At 38.5% G+C, this 21,269-nt stretch overlaps 1 protein-coding gene across 2 annotated transcripts; it reads left to right on the top strand.

Moving 5' to 3' along the window:
• The first annotated feature begins 1 nt into the window (after position 1).
• ALG5 (ALG5 dolichyl-phosphate beta-glucosyltransferase) lies at positions 2–20,451 on the top strand. Of its 2 annotated transcripts, XM_059493542.1 has the most exons (10): positions 2–174; positions 1,193–1,334; positions 2,169–2,215; positions 2,897–2,965; positions 4,174–4,266; positions 5,792–5,905; positions 7,209–7,268; positions 10,028–10,179; positions 17,910–17,995; positions 19,183–20,451. In XM_059493542.1, exons 1-10 carry the CDS (start codon positions 85–87, stop codon positions 19,293–19,295), a joined length of 966 nt encoding a protein of 321 aa, XP_059349525.1. In that variant the 5' UTR covers positions 2–84; the 3' UTR covers positions 19,296–20,451. The 2 variants fall into 2 exon arrangements, with proteins under 2 accessions (XP_059349525.1, XP_059349526.1); XM_059493543.1 differs by lacking the exon at positions 2,897–2,965.
• Positions 20,452–21,269: the final 818 nt, after the last annotated feature.

Here is a 21,269-nt window from a genome sequence, read left to right as displayed (position 1 = left end):
GGCTCCCAGCGGCACCCGGCGGGCGGCGCGGCCGCTTCCGCGTCGCTGTCGCGGCGCGCTGGGGCCCCGCGGCTGCCGCGGGCGATGGCGCTGCCGCCGCTCCCGTCCCTGCCCCTGTCCCTGCCCGCAGCCGCGCTGGCGCTGGTGGCCCTCGCCGCCTTCCTCCTCGTCCTGGTGAGAGCCGCGCATGGCGGGCCCGGGGGGCTCCGTGGCGGGGGCGGTGGGCGAGGCCGCCCGATGCCCGCCCCCCGGCGCGGGGTGGGGGCGCTGCCCGGGGTCCCGGCCCTGTCCGGGGGATCCGCTGTCCCGCAGGCGGCAGGGCCGGCCCGGGCCGGGCGGCAGAAGCCGGCAGGGCTGCGCTTGTGCGGGGGGTTGTGCGGGCAGCGTGTTTCGGCAAGGCGTGGGGTGCCGTGCCTGGCAAAGGGCACCAAGACAGAGCATTTCAGCCTTAGAGTACGTGTTGGGAAATGTCCTGGTAACGCCTTCGCGTTAACCATTTGGGAAGTGGCTCTGTGGTGTCTGCCTATCTGAAATGCCCTGCGAGATTAAGAATATCGACCCCCTGGAAAGCGAAATTCTGCTGCCTGTCCGCAGTGCCACGTATGCATCCTGCCCAGGCAGGTGGCGGAGGCACAGTCCTGGAGGTGTTTAAGGAAAGACTGGACGTGGCACTCAGTGCTGTGGTCTAATTGATACGGTGGTGTTGGGGCATCGGTGATCTCAGAGTTCTTTTTCAGCCTAAGTGATTCTGTGTGTGATGCCACCAAGTAAAAGTGCTCCAGAACCCTAGTTCTACCGCTTTTTTTAGCCGTGCATAAAGCAATCAGAGCCTTAGTTTTGCAAGCACATATGACTGGCCTGTCGTGAGCCTTACCATTGATTTCAGTGGCTTGGTGGGGATCAGAGGTGGCACCTGCTTTTGTGCTCAAGGAGGAGGAAGGAGCTTGGACCACGTCTTTGGAGGCACCTGCATGCTTTGCAGTTAAAAACAGCAGCAAGCCAATGATGCTGACAGTGACCACAGTGGGAGTAACCAAACAGCATGAGAGGGTTTTGGTCCTGTGTGAAATTCCACAACAGTGACCCACCTCGTTACTGAAATATACTTGGTTGCCCCTGGTAGCACATTTAACAGATAGGTAAGCTTCTAACAGAATGCCTGACAACTTTTTTCATTTCTTCTTCATCACAGATTTGTGTAATCGCTCATGTGACTGCCAAAACAATGCCCCACGAAGATGCTGAGTGCAGGAAAGGATCTGCACCAATCTTACATGATCCTGCTACAAGAGAACTCTCTGTCGTTGTGCCTTCATACAATGAGGAAAACCGGTGTAAGATTTTTCTAGTTTTGAGGAAAAGAAGAAAATCTGTCAGTTGTTACTGTAATAATGCAGAGGTCAGTTGGGCTAGCAGTAGATTCTGGCAGGCCAGATTTTGGGCACAGTTTCCAGAAAACAGTCCAAGTACGTTGGATTTCAAAATTAAGGCATAGTGTAACTTGATTTCTACTGCTAAAAATAGCATGGGGCACTTGTAAGAATCCTCTTAATTTTAATGAACCCCAGAAGAATGGCTGTTCATTGCCCCTTCAAATGCTGCAAGGCAAGAAGTAGTAAAATACTTTTTTCATTTATTTGAGAACTTCCCACTCTTTAAAACGACAACAGCAGCTTCAGACAAGCAGAAAAAGTGATGATCTCACTGGTTTGTGTTTGATTTGGCCATAGATAGGAGTACCTGATACTGAGTGAAGGCATTTAGATGTGATAGACATAATCAAACTCTAAAGTGATGGGGCAGTGCACAAGCTGACAGCTTGCTTAAATAGATAAAAGTCAGTGCTGTTTTACAGGCTCAGTCATAAAGAATGTTTTTTTCCTTTAATGTTGTGTAGAGAATTACATACTTCAAAATGAAAAGTTGGTTCCTCAGAAAAAATATTTTTATCCTGTCTTTTTATCATGTATGTGATTTTCTTCAGTGTTCTTTCTGCATTCAGAAAGGACAGCACTTAGAGTTGCAGCTGCTAAGCTTGGTCACTGAAAGTAGTGTTGTGTGAAAGAGTTGATTTGCTGAGCCTTGCTTTGTGGCTGTTTTCAGCTTGCTTGTGCAGGTGCTTTTGGTGTTATAAGCTGCTAACCTGACTTCCTCCACCTTTTCTCTAGTACCACTTATGATGGATGAAGCTTTGGATTATCTAGAAAAAAGACAGGTATTTTCTTTTTGCATTCAAAATTTATTGTTTTTCTGTGTATTATGCGTAACGAGTCAGTGATCTAGTCACTTTGTTATGTTGGTGTACCTTAAAACAGTAGCACTTGGCCACTTAGAAATAATGCTTCTGTATCTTACCAGTTATTTTTAGATCGAGTGCCAGAAAGTATTTTTAAATTAAGTAAAAATTTAATGTGCTACTGTAGGATGAAATAATCTTGATATGCATGAAATCTGCCCCAGACAGAGCTAAGGATTAACCATGCATTTAACTTTCTAAGCTAAGTCCTGGTTTGTTCCAGCAAGTTTCATAAGCATCTGTTCTTCATTAGGATTTGTTCTCTGGGTAAGAAGCTCGTTGTGAAAGTTTGTGGATTTTGTTTTGTTTGGGCTTTCTTAAAAGTGATGTTTTTCTAAGCTTCCATCTTCTACAGCTAAATTGATTTTTCAGTTCTAGATGGTAGCATGACAAGCCAGTGTAAAGGTATCTGCATCAAAAATGGCAAAATTCTTGTAATTATGTCTTCTTAACAAATTTACTGCCTCATATTAGTATCTGTTGGCACCTATGAATGACTTCTAGGGAGAAAAGAATAATGACATTTGAAAGGCCTACTGCCTACTTAACAAATTGCATGAAATTGAAACAAAATGCATTATTTCTGCTTTTATTTTCAAGAAACAAGATCCTTCATTCACTTATGAAGTGATAGTGGTTAATGATGGTAGTAAAGATCAAACTGCAAAGGTAAGAAAAAGTAATGTCTTCCCAAGCAATCAGAGGCATGAATTTTGTTCGGATTTTTGTATATTTGTGGAATATACCAGTGGTTTATAACTATATTTTGGTTGACAGTTGAAGTTCACATTTCTGAATTGCCTCTGTTGTTGCATCATGGATGGTGCATCTGCAGATGAATACACATATTATTGTTTTGCAAATTCTAGTTTTCTTGATCGGCAACTGTGACAGCCATTTTCCTGCAGCTGAGGTTCTAAGAATTCTAATCCTAACTTCAAGAAATTTCACTTGAAGTACTCTACATGTGCATAGTGATGATGTGAATATGAATTTGAGGAAGCTAAAAAGTCTTTTAAAAGATCTAATTCATACTGTGATTGACAGAACAGGTGACACAGTTCTTTCCCGCACCCTTTGTGTGATTGTTAATTTAAAAATCCATGCGCCAGTAAGTAGTATTTTCAAAATAGTTCTGTTTTCTTCTGCTTTTGATATATGTCACTGACAAGGAAGGCTAGCCAGCTTGTGGGGTTTTTTTTCTACTGCTTGGAAGATGTTTGAGGTAGACACTAAAATGCATATTGCTTTAAGGATTGCTGGTATATGTTTTTGACTGCTGTGCATTTTTTCTACCATCTCTCTCAACTGAACATACAATGTCTGCAGGCCTCTGGACTTAAAAGGACTCAAGACAACCTTTAGAAAAAATTAGAAGAAAACTCAAGCTTTCTCTTCCCCACCCACATGTACCAAAATGTTCAGATCCTTGCAGTGTGAATGGGGTTTTAGATCAATATGAATTTTTCTTCAAAACCTCAAATAGCAGCAAGACAAGTGAGAAATAGGTGGCTGTCATAGAAAATTGTATTTCTTTTATGAACTATTGGTGTTAATTGAAAAGGTCTGTAGTAGTATGATATAAATTAAATTAGGATTGAGTTTTTTAGAGGTGGGAGGATGAGAGTTGAGATTGCTTAGGGAAATATCCTGTTCTTATTGGACATTACTTCATTTCTTCAGTCTTCTTGTTTTGACTGTGAACTGTTTTTTATTTCCCCAAACAGACTCCAGTGAACACCGGCAATGTATTTGTGCTGACTGAAGTGGTTATAGCTCTGTGCTATTAATTTATTTTCTTTTGAAGGGTGAGCAAATGTACACTTCTCCTTTGGTTCCTGGTTTTGTTTTATGCTGGCTTTTTGTGTATCTGTCAGGTTGCAAAGGAGTACTGCAAGAAATATGGAAGTGACAAAGTGCGAGTGATATCTTTGGAAAAAAATCGAGGGAAAGGGGGAGCAGTCAGGACGGTAATTAATACTTTCATCTCCTTCTCTGTTTGAACTACCTGTGCCCAAGTATGCAGAAGATAGAGCTGTACTGATTGACATTTTGAATTCAATGCATTAACAAAATGATTAGGAGAAAACTGAGTACAGATTCTGTAAATTAAAGCAAAAATATTTTTCAAAATAAGACTGTTTTAGATCTTGGTAGCAGTGTTGTCTTTCCAGAAAGATCAATAACGGACTTTTTTATAATACAATAATTCAAAGTGGAAAAAACTGCTGGAATCTCATATTCATGTTAGTTCTACTTAGAAATATACTTGCATTTATAAAAGCCAACAAAAAAAAAAAAATAACCCAAAATTGTTACAGATTAAAGTTAAGCTTTTGTAGACAAAATAGAGTCAAATTGGCAAACTTCACTGTCCAGGTCATGGCTGTGGTTTTTAACATGGCTGATAAACAAGAACTCATTCAGCACAGTTTGTTTACTGAAGCCCACTGCTATCACCCACATTCGATAGTCAAAACAGCACAATTCATGCTTTCACATAGATATTATCATAAAATGAGCATGTTCTAAGTATGAAATAGCTGTTTCACATTTAGAAGGAGCATTGTATTCCTACGATGTATGACACCTTGCTTTTCTGAAAAAGGGTGGTATCATCTATGGATTGTCAGTGATGTGTCTTTATCTGTATTTTCAGCTCTGTCTTTAGTATGTCAATTTATTTTTTATGAATAATTAATAACTGTCGGAAATTGAGACAACATAATGTTGGAACATATGGAACTGTTGTAAGAGATACAAATTTGAAGTTATTCCAAGAGAAAGAGAACAGTTTTCTGTGTGATATACTTTTACAATGCATGATGTAGAGTGGATGTGTGTACAGCTACTTCCTTGACAGGCTTTTCCAGATGCACACATGCTTGGTTGCAACAGTACTTCTGTCGCATGCACTGCTAATTGTTTTCCTGTCTGGCCCCCTTCAAAAATTATGAAATATTTCTGACCAAGCATATAGCAAATTAAGCTGTGAAACCTGTGCATCATAAGTGTTTTGCAGTGATACTATGACTTGAGACTTAGTCTTAAATTAGTTTTGAGAAATAGCTCTTGAATTTTCATGAAACGGTGTTAGGAAAAACTCGCACTGCATCCTCCTTTCCGCAGTGCACGTGACCAAGAAAAGCCATCCTCTGCAGTGGCAACTGCTAATCACTGCTTCTTCATGCTCCCCTCTAGAGCTGACTGTAGCAACTTGTTGCCTTTTAGATTTAGGTTTTCCTGAGAAGGACTGTTAGCCTTTCATGTTCATGCCTTGTCTGTCACTCAGAGTGTGAATTCTCTAGATGTTACTACCATATAAATAGGTAAATTACTGTTACTAGCAGAATATTAAGACTCACCTGCCGTGTGGAATCTGAGAGATATCACTGTCTCGTTACTACATAGGTTTTTGGAGTGTTGTGCACCTAGCTTATGACAAATACTTGATTACAAAGGCGTTGATTTTTGCATTGACTATTTTCATTGCAGGGTGTCTTTAGTTCTCGGGGGAAAACAATTCTTATGGCTGACGCAGATGGAGCTACAAAATTTGCAGATATTGAAAAAGTAGAAGAAGGTCTGAAGAATCTCCAGCCATGGCCTGTGGGTATAAATTCTCATGCTTTTTCTGCAATACACATGCATACTTTAATACACAAGATAGACTTTTATAGCTCTCTTCAAACTTTTTGAGATCTATTTGAAGATCTAGGTGTAAGTCTGAAGGTCTAAGTGTAAGGTTAGAAGCCTCAAGAATGGGCTGTCAGAAGGAGCTTTCACTGAGTTCTTACCTCCTTTGCATCCATTGTCCCTACTCCAAGGCAGTACAGAATGTTCTATTTGCTGTTTATCCTTCCTGCAAATTGTTTGAAGTTGTTCTGTTCTGTATAAATACCATGTGATGCCTACTTAGTCCTCTTTGTGAGCTGTTTTGTTTTTTCATTTTATCTGATGTCATCCTGTATACCTTTAAGGGTGCATCTTAATTCTACCATATTTTATATAGGTTTTCTTTTCTCAGGATCCTTAGTTTAATGACAGTATTTGGAAGAACTTTTATTGTAAACAAAAATTCAAGAACCTGTGGAACAAGAACACCTCCCTGCACAGTCATTCTCTTTTGGGAGCTTGACTTGAAAGAATTGAGGTTTATTTTCTGCTTAAATGCAGATGGGTGAGGTACTTGTAGCTGGTTTCCCAGAGTGTTAGAAGAGATGTGCAGCCTTACAGACAGAGCTGTGGGGGATGTACCTGTGGCAGGGGTCACAGCCTGTCAGTGCAGGAGCCACAAGTGCAGGACCCAGCGGGCAGCATGTGACCCTGATGCTCTTCCCTACCAGGGCTGCAGCAGCTGCTGATTCTCCAGCACTGACCTCAAATAGAGTAGATTTGAGAGATTTTATGTGAGAAGTAGTGTGAGAATTTGTTTTGATCATGTTGATTTAATTTGAGATTATATTTTTTGTTGACATAGTGGCATTTTATTTGTTTGAAGATACATCAGTGCAACAAGTGCTTCATTCTGTTATTGCTTCCATCATGCAATATTTAAGGAAAATGTACATTGTAACACTTTGTTCCTAGGAATGCTGCATACTTATCTGTGCTGCTAACATTTGCCCGTGTGCATAAAGGAAACAATTTAAAGCTAAACAAGACCTGAATAAATGGAGGCAATTTGCATGCACCTTATGCAAATTGTAATAAACTTTAGATTGTCTCTTAATTGTAGAAGACTGATTTAGCCTCAAAACCTAGCAGTAGAAGAAGTGCACCTACAGGAAGCTGAAAAGTGTACTGCTTTGAAGTTTGTTTTTTTTTAATTTTATGGTTCTCAACACAAGATTCCACCAATTCAAATAATAACTATTTAAGAAACAACTCATTAATTTATATTCCTGTACAGGAAGGGATGGCTATTTCCTGTGGTTCTAGAGCTCATCTGGAGAAGGACTCAATAGCAAAGGTTTGTTTCCATTTCCTGCTGTGTACTAATAACCAAATATTTCCATTATTTGTTTCTGCTGTACAGGTTTTGCAAGTAGATAATCAATATTTTTTAAAGAATGGAAGCTAAAAATAAGGAGAAGCTTGTCATACATGCAGGATATCCTCCATCACATACAAAGGATGTGTTCTAGATTTTAAGCACTTTGAAGTTATTTCAGTTAGTGTTCCAATTTATGGATTTAATTTTTATAGTTGAGAGTATTTCACAAGCAGAGCTTCTAAACCCTGACAGAATTGGTAGCCAGTAACCAGTAGTGGGGCTCGAAGGGAAGGCAGCTGATGAGTTCATTATTATTGATTTCCTTCCAGTGCCAGAACTTGGACTGCAGATTTTGAAACCTGTTGAAAATGAGTTAGGGATAATTAGCAGCCAGCTGTTTGAAGAGTACCTCTATTCATGGGAAAGTGGTTTTAAGTCTTCTGTATTACTCATAGTAAAATTTTTGAGTTTTGAACACACAGACAGTACTGTGCTACGTGTGATTCTTGTGTAATAAACAGTGATGCAGAGGCACATGGCTTTATCTTGCATCTGATTTTCTGATGTCTTGGCAGACAGTAATTGACAAAGCACAGGCATGGAACTTGTATTGCAACAGACACATTGCTGGGCTCATTTTTTAGCGTCATTGGACATGCTCTTCATGGTGAATGTTCTCAAGAGTAAGCTTTGTTTATACTGATGTTTAGTACTTGAAATTATTCTAAAATATATACACGACTACTGAAATAGTTACAGAAGTTCAAAAGAAGTTACACTGGCAATGTTCAGCCTCTTGTAGATCTGTACTTTTTCTTCTGGTTTATCAGATAGTATTGGAGTGGTTCACTCTTCCTGAGTTCTTGTAAATATTGCTGTGCGTATATTTGCATCCTCAATGGATCCTCAAAGCATCCTCATCCTCAAAAAGAAAAAGAAACCAAAACCAAAAAAACAACTCAACAAGAAAATAACCTTCATCATTTTCAGAAACTAGGAACTGCTGTGGGGAGATTATGTAGCTGATAAAGTGGAACCCAGAAAAAGTGTTTCATTGTATGGTCAAGTACTGGATATGGACAGACTTTTCTCAGTGTATTCATTTTTCTTTAAGGTCTTGCTACATTAGGGAGAGGAATTGGAACAGGACTTCCGTCTTTTAATACAGAAGTATAATTGTTAGGACATGTCCATCCTTTGCTTCCTGCTTCTTCCCATATTTCTGAATTTTAATAGAGGAATAACAAACTGGTTAGGTAGTACTGATTTGCTTGAAATGTGTAGTCCATTTCATTTCATCACCCAGTTGTCCCTAGACTGCAATAGAAAGACTACCTTTACTATAGTGGGACAAGACTATAGTCTTTTATACCTATTGTATAGTGCAATAGGTATAAAAAAGTTGCAGAGCAGGCTTTTAGATGTTGGAATTTCTCTCTGGACTTATTGGCATCTAAAACAGTAGAATGAAGCTGTGATAAGCAGCTGTGTTGAATTTATTAAAACCAGAATTTCACCCTTGTGTTCAGTGTCAATACATCAAGAATTCTGGTCTGCCTCCAGAATTGTTAATGTCCTTTAATGAATATATACTATGACTTGCATAAATAGTCTTAGGAGTGATAAGTATAACCCAAGACCTCCTCTTTGTGAAGTAAATGCACAGTTTCACTGTCTGACAGTCATGCAGCCTCCTAGCACTTCCCTTCTGGCCCTGGTGGGAGCCTGGTGTTCTTGGTCACAGAGCCCAAAGTGCCAAAGAAGCCACACCAGATCCACCATTAACCTGGGGCAGGAGCACTTTTCATAAGACACAAGCTATGAATTTGGTTTTTCTTAAGCCAAAGGCTATTACATAACAAGCCAAGCATCTTCTCTATTTTTCAAGTGAGATTCTAAATTGTTGGCTTTGGAGGCATCTCTTATCACCCAGTGACACTTTACACTTGAATCATTGACTCCTAATGATTTTACATGGTATATGGCTTGCAGTCATAGATACAATCACTTAAATTTCGCTTGAGAACAGCAGTGAGTTCAGAAGCAATTTTTAGATCACAGTTCTAGTTGTTTAGGAACTGTCTTGAATAAAAGACTAAGAGGGACCTCTGCAAATCCAGACTCCAGCCTCTGGAGTTCATGGCCAAACTTATCTGTATGATTATTATGTCAGGAGCACAAGTGTAACCAATGAATAGGCTGGGTACAAATATCAGGAATATAAAATATATCTGTGAAAGCAAAAGAACAAAAGAGATGACTGTAACATTGCTGGAAATAGAAAATATTTTGCACAGCAGCCTTTACTTTAGACCTGGTTTTCACTCAGTCCATTATATACTTCCAAAGAATCATTCAGAAGATACTATGGCTGTTCCACTAATTATTTGAAATTCAGGTGCAGGTTCCTGCTTTACTTAATAAGGCATAATCCAGAGTGAAAAACTGCTCTGAACTGGGGAGAGGAGAAAAAGGAATTTGGATTTCTCCTATCCTAGACTATACACATGACTGGCAAGTCTTTCCCTAGATCAAAATATTTCTCTTTCAGCCAATATTTTGTTTGTACTGTAACAATTTTTAAGTTCTGTTTTCATTCCAATGCAAAATACAACCAGTTTACAAACTTTGAAAGCTGTCATGAAACAGGATTACTGTCCTGTAAGACAGCTCTCTTCATGCAATTCACTCATCACTCAAATAAAGCCAGATAACTTCTTGCCTTTTGTCCACAGCGCTCTTACTTTCGAACTCTCCTCATGTATGGGTTCCACTTCCTGGTGTGGTTTCTCTGTGTCAAAGAGATCCGGGACACACAGTGCGGATTTAAACTTCTTACCAGACAAGCTGCCTTGCAGACTTTCTCAAATCTTCACATAGAACGCTGGTAAATTGTTCCTTTTTTTTGGTGGTGTTTTTTTATAATTGAACATGGGTTTGAAAAAGTAATTTTAGTGTTGCAGCTACAATGAAGCATGTGATGTCTGTGTAATGCATCTCAGCCAATTATAGTATTGCCTGCATGGCAGCTTTCATTTCGTGTTATGTTAAAGTATCCTGGTAATTGCTAGAAATTCTATGTTCTTTTTAAGATACGTTGTAGCAAACTAGTTGGCTATTTAATTTTATTCTTTATTTAATTTCTCTTTTCTCAGAAGATGTTTGTAACCCTAGGTAGGATAAAAAACTTTGGTTTTGCCTTGTCATAGGAAATGGTAATTTGTTAGGAAAGAGGAGAGGGGAAGAAGAGGCAAAAAGGCCTCAAACAACTGAAAATCCCAATAACTCTTCTTTCTCCAGAAGAAATTTCAAACAGTTTTTCATGGTGCTGTAATTCACTCCCAATTTCTGAGAGTCCTCTCTCCTTTTACAGATATAAGCCATGCAAGCAGAGTAAGAAATAGACAGTAGCTGTTATTATGATTAGGAAAGTTAAGAGTTATTAATCATATTCAAATCTCCTATCAGTGTTATTTTTTATACATTAGAATTCAGTAATGCCTATCCAAAGCATTTTATGTAAAATCAATATCTGATAAGGTGTTTGTAATTGCTCAGGACTGTAAAGTGAAAGCAAATGCTTATTCTTTACTATTTTCTTGCTAAAGTATTTTATGTGAGGAACATTTACAGATATCTTTAATTTCAGAAAACTGAAAATTATGTGTGTTTTTTTAATTACTTTAGAGCTTCTTTAGTTATAATTTAGCTACAACAGTTCCCATATGTGAGTTATACAGCCATGACAGCTATTATGGGACTGAAGCACTATTTTCACATAAATACCATAATTTCTGTAGATTTTCTATGCCACAAGCCTTGCTAAGAAGGATAGTTTAATTAGGTGTAATCAAACTTCTTCAAACTATTTTCTTCATTCAAGAAAATCTCTCATGGGCTTCTGTTTGCTTGACAGGGAGCAGAACTGCTGAACAGTGTTGCTGAACACAAACAGGATTGTGTGCAATCCTACAGTCCTAGCCAATTCCAATGTGTATAGTTTCGGGCTGAGCTCTGACAGCTGTACTGCCCCTCCAGACTGCAGTTGCAAAGGTGGTGTTTGGGCACACAGATCTCGTGTGGAACAGAGAGCTATTGTTGCACTGAACTGAGCAGTCAACAGTCAGAAAATCATTTTCCCACCTGAGTGGGTTGCCTAGTGCACTAAAGGAGACTGTGCCTGAGCCAGAAGTAGGATTTGTGCTGCTACCTCCAAACCCAGTCTTGATCTATAAAGCTCTGTAAATTTCACATACAGGATTTTTCTAAGTACTAGTAATAAATGGTTAAACTCATATGCCAGGCCCAGAAGTGCACATCTCAAAATTGTCTTATTTAACTTCATTTTATAAATTAAACATTTCAAGAAGAAAACTGAAAGAAATAAATGAGGATAATCAGTTTCAGCTGTAAAAATTCAATCTTAAATTTTATTCATTTTTAAAATTAAGGATTTTTTTGTAATAGTATTTATTGGTTATATGAAGTGTTTTCTAGGTAAAAACAAGCTTTCTTCTGCCACTTCAATTATCTAGCACCAAAAGAATGAAAGAGTAAAAAAAAATGTGCTGTACTCTGTTTTCCAGGAATGGAAGCAATGAAAAAGGAATATTGCTAACATTTTATAGTAATTAGGTCGTTGGTGTGGAACATACAGGCAGATCTTCATGTCTTAGTTCATTGAGCCTTGTGTGTGCCACTAGAAGATGAGCCTTCTATTCTTGCTCTTTTATCTACAGTAATCCATAAACTAATCCCTTGTATGTTTTATTATTTATCTGAAATGTGCTAGTTAGTGATGAAGAATGCTTGTTTTGTGTGTCAAGAAAAGAGCAACTCAAGTTCTTCCAAGAAATAAGCTCTTCAGATAATTATAAGTCAGAAATTGCCTAAAACAGCTATAGATTTTTTTGGATATTTTAAAATTTGGTTTACTTCTGTACAAACTGGCAATGTATTTTCTGGTTTCATGCTCATCTCTCAATCAACACTCTTTCTGTTTACCTGCCTTCTTTTTTATATTTATTGGCTGATTTAAACCAAATCTGACAGAACAGTAGAGATTTCAAGATCAAAAGCTTTGGCAAGGTGTGTGGAAAATTAAACCCTCTTAGAGGAGTGAAACTCAGATTATTGCCACTGTTGAAGAAAAAAACCTCAAAGGTCTCAAAAGTTACTTTTCTGCTCCACAGCTAGTCATTTAGCCTCTGTAACTGGAAGATAGCATGTCAGTGCACAAATCAAGTATTGTTCCTTTCCCAGTTAATATTAAAAGATCTGGAAATAAACTGGGAGGTGGGGAGGTATAAGTATGTGGGGAGAGTGCATATATTCAGGGAAATGATAGTCCTAAGTGAAATGTCAATGTTGTACAAACAGTTAGGATAATTGCTATGGAAATTATATAGGGACATCAAACATTCATCCCATAGCATTAGATTTCTTTGTATGTAATTGTGTAAGAATCTGAAATAGCTCAATGCTGGAAACTTCTTTTTTAGCAAATCTGATGTCTTTCTATTGCATAACGTGTAAAAAGGAAAATACAAACTGATTAGACATTGTGCCATAGAGGTTCTGTACATATCATGAATATGGAGACAGAAGAATAAGAAATAGTAGTTGGAATTGTACTTCTGCTGACCTGGAACAATGTGGCTCCAGTTGGCTCACAAAGCAACTTGTTCCTACAGAAACCGTCAGCAAGGGGTAGCGAGGAACCACTCTCTTGGTACTGGATAACAGGCTCTGAAATCTGGATTTATTTCTGCTTCTACGTCACTTCACTGGGGCTACTTGACATCCAAGGAATTGGACATTTGATTCTCATTGACTCTTAAAATCTCACAAGTGGGGTGCAGGTCTGTTAGGTACTTGAAGGGGTGTTCAGTTCTGTGTGGTCAGTGCTCAGATGTTCAGGGAATAATGGAGGAGGATGCTGGATTTAAAAGGATAAAAGCCATCTGAGTTAAGCACCCTGGTCCTTGAGCCTGCCAAGGGCTCCCCAGCTGCTGTGCTGGAACGTGTGGTGAGCTGCTGAAGGGAATGAACACCAGGCTTCTGCACAAACCAAATCGTCTGTGCTGTCTGCTCAAGCTTAGTCAGGCTTGGATTTGTGGGGGGACTACAGTGCTAGGTGAAATGCTTATAAAAAACACTTAGAGTAAAATTGATGCATAACATGTTCAGTCATCAAGTTAATACAAAAGTACTATAAAATCAGCTATCTAATAATTCCCACCTGCTTAGACCCTCACTTCTTAATACTTTTCCCATGCTTTTTCCATTCCAGTGCACATTGATGTGAATATCACCTCTTTAATATTTAAAATACTAGAAAACAGACCAGAATTTTTCTTCTTGCTGCACTGAATATGATTTATAGATGCTTACATTTAAGAAATCTTGAAACTGAAGCATACAAGGAAAAATGCAGTTTTATTATTATGGCAATAAGGATCATGTAACGCTTCTTAAAGAGAGACCAAGATATTTCCTAGAATATTTTTTAATCTAACCCTAAATTTTAGAAGGCATTTGAAAATTAATAGATACTACAAACTGTTTATACATTCGATAGTTACATCCTAAACTGCCTTTTTTTGGGGAGTGTTCTCATTGTCTTTTTTGTTTAACTATCCTTTGGCTGTGTATATATGAATATAAACGAAGCATTCTTGAAATTTACTTTCTAAATAGCAAAGTTTTGACATTAGTTTGAAATGAAAGCAACCTTTTGAACAGAGAGCATATGCTTTCTGTTTTAGATTCTGAATTTGATTACAGAGCTAATCTGTTTTTCAGAAATGGATGGAGCAGATTTTTTAATTTAAAACTTAAAAGAAAATTAAAAGAGATATTATAAAAACATAACAGAGACAGTTGAAATTAGTCACTTCAGGCTATAAAAGAAGATCTAGTTCTGCATTTATGGTCTTGTCCTAAAGGATGTAACTGTTCATGTTAAATTTTAATGCACAGGAGAAATACTGGAAAATTAAATGGTCTCGCTGGCTGAGTTTTCCTATCCTAAATTTGATCATTGATTTCTTCTGACAACAAAAAAAAAGATACATTTTCTTCCAGCCAGAAAATGTCTATCCTTAGGAGAACTAGACAAAGCAATTGCAGTCCTACCTTTATGATAAAAGGAGGGGAAATTCAAAATGTAGTTCTAATCCTGGTTTGATGGACGTATTTTTGTGAAGTGGCAATTTATGATGGCATTGTACAAGTCAGCAGATCAATGAAGAGATCAAATTGTTGCTATTACTTTTGTCTATAAAATTGCCTTGTGCACTGAACTTGTGCCTTGTGCACTTGTTTCACATTTAAAACTGGGAAAGAAACTGGTAAAAAAAATGGTTCTCCAGTTTGTCACTAATCTCTAAATATGAGTTGCTATATAAAAGTTACAGAAAAATAAGCATTCATATTGCTGCAGTGATTTTTTTTCCCGCTTTTGTGCCATTGTAGACCAACACAAGCAGTGGAATTAATTGGTTTTTTCCTGTTTTTGTGCATGACAAGTAGAATTGTTTCTGAGTGTCTAGTCAACGCAAAAATATTTTTGCTGTTTTACCTCTGTATGTTTTGTCTTTTAAAAAGTCCTGCTCTTGGCGGAGGTGTGGACTTTCAAAAGCCCAAGTTCAGCTAGGGCAGTTCTGGCAGTCTAGCCCATTTGGCATCTTGTTTCATGGTTAGACCTCTTTGACCATTTGTTGTTTTCTTTGCCTTTAAGAGTTTCTTGGAAAAAACATATCTTGGATGTACAAAACTCATAAATTCCAGTTAGAACACTATAGCTGAAGGTCTGATTTTGGTTTTTGAAACACATAAAACTGGACCAGAAAGAGTCCTAGTGCAATTTTAAAATACAGAATAATTTTTAAGGATAGATATTTTATAAGCTCTAGCGTCTTAAGGATTCAGTTTAAAAAGATTGAATTCAATTAAACACCTACCAGCTTGGTTTTCAGATGAATTTTAGCCAGCATTATTGTCTTAAATTGTAACACAATTAACCAAAACACAACCACATAGAGAATTTTTTCTTTACAATACATGTTTCTGGTAATTAGCAAGTCATGGAGCTACTATTAGAAATAGATGGGGAAATCGTTCACACCACAGATTTTTGGCTATCTAACTCTGTATACTTAGATTGGAATCTGTGTGTCCCTCTCCCAAGAGGCAGCAGAATGAAGTACATGGTGTGAATAATATCTTGCTGTTTCTGGGAGCGGTTCTGTCACGGGTTAACTGCTCACAAATGGCCCATGAATTGTACTTACAGCTCATCCACGGGTGTGGCTTTGATCTCCTCTAGTGTAGGCTCTATTTAACACACCCAAGTTTAATCCTGGCTGTGGAAGCTTCTGTATGGTTCTCCTGTATCATGTGGATCTGGTGGTCTGCAGTGTGCCTGTACTGCTGTCAGTGTATTGAGCATGCTGCACTCTGTATTCCCTGACTAACCATTCTGGCATACTGAAAGGTGGCGGGGAAAAGGGATGAAAAACGACAACCCAGTGGTATTCTACTGAAGTCATTCTTTTTTCAGCTTTGAATAGGTTGTGTTTTTTTTAATTTCAGGATATGTTCACTGTGACCCAAATGGCAACAACATGTAACAATATTAGTGTTCAACTTGATTAATTCCTGTGCTTTTAATCTCTTACTTTGAGCCCTGTAGTTCACAGAACTATTTAATGTTGTTGTTCTGTGATGTATGTGCTGACATTCCAGTAATCAGTTGTCCACAGGAATAACTGCAAATAACTATTAGTTCACTAGGCTAATAGTTCATGTAATACTTTTAGAGCAGCTCATGCAGTCTAATTCATCAGACAATTATTCTGCGTCTCTTAAGATTTTTAGTCATTTAAGTAAGTATTACAAAATTAGATTTAGTCTTAATACACATGATTCATAAACATTCGAAGGTGAATACATTGGGTTTTTGGCTTACAAATGTAAAATGTCAGCAAAAAATTAAATACTACCTCTTCAGTAGAAGAGACCATGGAGTGATTAATAAAATAATATTCAACCCTCATGTAAAGACAGCAGTGAAATGACAGGGCGGCTTGGAGCAGATTTAGTTCACTGAGGTAAAAAAATAATTTATTCTTCTAACTTTTTTGGTGACAGTAAGAAGGCCTGTGTCCTAATCAAAATCAGATTTGCAGAGGAGCTCTAAATTCCCTGTACAGAATAGCTGTAGCCTCTGTAGATGACATCTGTCTGTGCTGCCTTTGCTTGATTTAGTGCTGTCCCATGTGGAATCAGTGGCTCTCCTGTCCTGTACACAGGGAGCATGAGTCCAGGTCTGTGCCTGTGATTCCACCAGCAAGGCAGCCTGCTGTGGTCTGCACTTCAGGGGGAACCTACCTGTGTGTGTCAGACCTACGTGCACATTTCAGAGTGGACTGCTGCTGTTGTTGCATTTATTAATAGTTTTACAGAAATGCACCTCTTAAAAGGAGAAGGTGGCTTGGAGTAGAAGGAAGTAACATCTGAACTTGGCAAACAACCTGCTAAAGTGTGTCTTCTGCCTGCTCTTGATCACTTTGTCCCTTTCCATCTTTTCTCTAGTGTTAAATGGAATTACCAAAGACGTGAATTCAAGCAACTCTTTAAGCACGAATGAATAATTTTGGGGGTTTTTTATTGCATACATTTCCTCCAGTGGCAAAATATTTTCTTTCACTTTGAAAGAAAACTGTCTTTGATTCAGCAACGAGACTTCAAGGCAAATTATCAGAATCTTCTTAATTGTGATTTGTGTTCTACCCTGTCAGTAGTAGCTACTGGCAGTTTCATATGCTGATTTCTAAACAGGCATTAAAAGCTGCCAAACTACTTGTTGCTTGTCAAAATCTGGTGTTTCAGAGCCAGAAGGCCTACTTGAGACTGCATTTACAGGAATGAAACACAGACAATTCTCTGTGCAGACAACTGAGACGATTAAGGTGCATTCTGGACAAAGTGAATAGGAAGGAGCACCTGACACAGCAGGATCACTGCCCCCATTAATTTTGCCGTACAACCTGCAAAAAATTGAGCCAAAAAACCCACGTCTCTCTCAAGAGGGTTTTTGTATTGTGCATTAAGTGGTCACTAAACTGTTGTTTGAATTTGGTTGTGCATGGTAACATAAATAATTTCTCACTTCTATGCTGCTGCCTTGAGTTCCTTGACTGAGAAAATAAAAGGAGCACCCATCCGATCAGCATAAAGCCACAGCAAGTAGATGTCCTCTTTGATGAAACTACTAGAGATGTGGAGTGACACTGTGCATTTGACTGCTTGGTCTTATGGTCTTCAAAAATGTTTAAATTTTGATTGTGACAGAAGGAAAAGCAAGAAGTGGGCTGAACACAGATTGATCTATACCTTCAAATACAGAACACAGTGAAGTATTGTTATTGTTGTCTGTATTTTGGCTATGTTGTGAGATGTTTAGTCAAGAAAATTAATTTCCCATCCATGTGTATCTGACCCATGGAGCATTGGTATCAACTGCATAACTGAACAGTCATTTAATTAACATTTCCACTGTCTTTCATCTGGGAGTATGTGTGATTATATTTGGTATTTCCTGTTCTTCTTCAGGGCATTTGATGTGGAACTTCTTTATATAGCCCAGCGCTTGAAAATACCTATAGCAGAAGTGGCTGTCAACTGGACTGAAATAGAAGGTGGGGAGATAGCTCATGTTCTTACAAGATTCCTGACGTGTCAATCCAGAATAATAGATCCAAGGTTATTGCCCAATTTACCTCATTGTGATAGCACACAGTCTTCTTTCCATACTGAATTTCGTGTCCTTGCCAGCCTATTGCTATGGCTTGGTACAGAAAGTGTATGTGAAGGGGTAACATGGCAGAGAAACTGCAGTCCCACTGGAAACAAAAGTAAGAAATTACAATTCTAGGACAAAACACTGTTTTGGCATGTCTTCTTGCTGTAATGTGTCAATAAATCAGTGCAATTTTAAAACACTGTGCAGGGAGTCTGACCATCATCGCTTACTGATTAAATTCCATTTCACTGTATCTTGCTTTCCAAAATTCTCAGCTACTAAGGCTTCCTCTAGAGTACCATGTCTTCTTAAGATGTGATATTGTTTCAGACCTGTAGGGAGGTCTCTGCCACTAAGTTACTGGGAAGTATAGCTCTATGCATATTTCTTCAGTGCAGAGCCAGCTTAAGAGGTTCTACTTGCTTTGGCTCACTTCCCCCCCATCAAATGTGGTTCCTCTATTTTTTTGCCCTTTTCAGGTTTTTATCTTTTTTTAAATCTCTTCAGCACAACCCCTGGACAACAGAAATTATAATGAACTGTAGTCATGATGAATGGTGCAAGTAGAGAATGTCCTGAGCCAACTTCACTAGGAATGTTTCCTTTCAGTGCAGTTCCATGTGTACATTGAACCCAACACAAATATTAACAGAAATGGTGGAAGGCTTGGTTTTGTAGTGTGGGTTCCTTGCCTTGCCTCAAGATAGGTACCTTCATATTATTGTTGTAAGACAAGCTGGTGATCCTCTTCTCCAAAGTTGCTAGATAAATTACTTGCTTAGCTATTGGTGCTCAGGTTCCTATTTACTTGAACAAAGCCTTGTCATGGGGAGCAGTGCACATCTTGTCACATACATGGAATTACTGTGCTGCTTGCAAACTAGAGTGTCTCACCTATGGCATAATGTAATACTATAAAGCAATTCCTTTCAAAATACATATTTTTTATTAATGTTAAGATCTAGGTTGTGGGGCTGAGTATGCTTAGAATGCAGGGGTTTGTGACTGCTTAAATGTGAGTCTTGCCAGTGCTCATTTTTTTCCTAACAATGTCATTCTGATTTTCTTCTTCATTAATCACAGGTTCTAAGTTAGTTCCCTTTTGGAGCTGGCTGCAGATGGGCAGGGATCTTCTTTTTATACGACTGCGATATATGACTGGTGCCTGGAAGCTTGAAGCAAAAAAATGTAATTAGGTTATTTACATTTTCCAAATATATTATTATGCTTAATGGAACACAAGAACAGTTTCAATCAAGTGAAGTGGTGGTGAAAGCTGAGGTAATTCTTCATTGCTCCTCTGTATGTTTCATTTTTGCAGCATGTATGTGTTTTATAAGATTGTCAGTGGAGAATTTCTACATTTTGAGAAAAGAAAGCATTTCCAAAAAGATTTTCTTACGTAGTAATCAGGTTTTTATTTTATTAAATAGCAGCTTTAACATTGCTTATAAATTCATTCAAATAATATATCTGCTTTTGTCTCATCATCCATCTGGAATCTCCTTATAAAAAGAGGCACTCTGTTCGACATTGTGCAATGTTCTGTTGTGAATGACCACATCCATTTGTTTCTATTTTATCTGGAAATGTTAGGACATATTGCAACTTGGAATTATCATTCATGGTTCATGCTGATGCATGTTTAGATTCAATGTTATGGGAAACATTAATGGATTTTACTGAGTTCTAGCAGTAATGTTCATAAAGTTGTTCTCAGGACTTCCATTAGTCCTTTGACATTCCAAATGTTTTTGTCTGAAGCTGAAATAGTTTTCCTGAGATCCAACTGCAGATCTTTTCCAGACTGTAGAAGGTCCAAGAGAAAGCACATTTAATTTAAAAATGTCTTTTATAAATGTGTTTTGCTCATACATACATAGTAGTGCATGCTCAAGGCTAGGAGTCCTTGACATCTACAGATCTGTAGTGAAAAGGGTATGGAAAGCTCAGAGCATGCAGAAGTGAGACCCAGTGTACACTGGGGACCTGTGCATTAGTAATGCCAGTCTGATGTTGTCATGCTTCAAATGAGATCAGAGGCAGAGGGAGGGTCTTGACTCTTTCATACTAATGTCACGCTGCATTACAGTACAGAAACAGTTTCATTTGTGCTTTCAAAGTAGCTGTGAATTGCCAACAATCTAAGCCAATCTGTCTTCCTGAAACTTGTACAAATTTGAAGAATTTTAAAAAATGAATAGTATGGTTGTACTTTCACATATAAATTCACTGATGATTTTTCTTATTCTTTCTGTAATACTGACTTGAGTTTTGCCTTTGTTAGGGTTACCTCAGTTTTCTATAAAGTGCTGGAATAAATTCTCAAAAAATATATTCAGTTTGACTTCACAGGCTTTGTTCTCTTACCTTGTCCAGATACGTGTCTGTCACCTCTGCGGAATCAATCACCACTCCTCATTGTCATTACTAGAATAAAATACCAGCTCCTCAGGACACCTGCTACAGTGTGGATTCACAGAATCAGAGAATATTTTGAGTTGGAAGGGACCTATAATGGTTGCTTCTATAGGTGCAGCCTGATGCATTCCCTTGCAGTGGGGATAAGAGCTGAACTGGAATAAAAGAATGAGCCAACTGGGATGGAAGGAGAATGGGAAGAAAGAAAAGGTGCAGGGCTGAGGTTGAAAGCTAGAGTGAAATGGAAGATTTACTTTAGCTGAGAAAGATGGTTGGCTTGGCCTTCTGTCACTCATGTAGCAGTCAGAAGTCTTCTGGGTAGCATACTCATCTCCCAGGCAGTTATTTGCAGATTAGGAAATACAAGACACACAGGCAGTACCAGGAGTCACCACACACATGCTCTAAAAAAGCATGGTTGAGACTCACACTTGCATTTAGAGTTTTGCTCTGCTCTCCTGCGTGTTCCTTCAGGCCCAGCACACCTCAATTGTTGCACAGAGATCCCAGAATCAGGGAAAGATTCTCCTGGGTTCCATTTCAGAAGCAGATGTACTGGTTTAATGGCACAGAGGCATAAAGAGGAGTATTCCTGCTCTCTCTACACCTGTTCTGGGGCTGCTTAGGGTCTCCCTGGAGCCAGTTCAGCTCACTAGAATGGCAGGATGCCATCTTCTACATGTCTGCTTTTTTTTTCCTTTCTTCTGAGATAGTTTTCTACCATTTCAGTAATCTAAAATGACTCCCTG

Source organism: Ammospiza nelsoni, chromosome 2 (assembly GCF_027579445.1).
Source record: "Ammospiza nelsoni isolate bAmmNel1 chromosome 2, bAmmNel1.pri, whole genome shotgun sequence".
In the NCBI taxonomy this organism is placed as follows: domain Eukaryota; kingdom Metazoa; phylum Chordata; class Aves; order Passeriformes; family Passerellidae; genus Ammospiza; species Ammospiza nelsoni.
Note: the sequence above shows the minus strand (reverse complement) of the source record. Positions and strands in the feature narration are given on the sequence as shown.

What these genes read in the sequence shown, in the direction of transcription:
- ALG5 (XM_059493542.1), top strand. Translation starts at nt 85, where the DNA reads ATGGCGCTGCCGCCGCTCCCGTCCCTGCCCCTGTCCCTGCCCGCAGCC. An exon ending in CCGCCTTCCTCCTCGTCCTG is followed by an intron (nt 175 to 1,192) that starts GTGAGAGCCGCG and finishes TCTTCATCACAG; the next exon opens with ATTTGTGTAATCGCTCATGT. An exon ending in GTAAAGATCAAACTGCAAAG is followed by an intron (nt 2,966 to 4,173) that starts GTAAGAAAAAGT and finishes TGTATCTGTCAG; the next exon opens with GTTGCAAAGGAGTACTGCAA.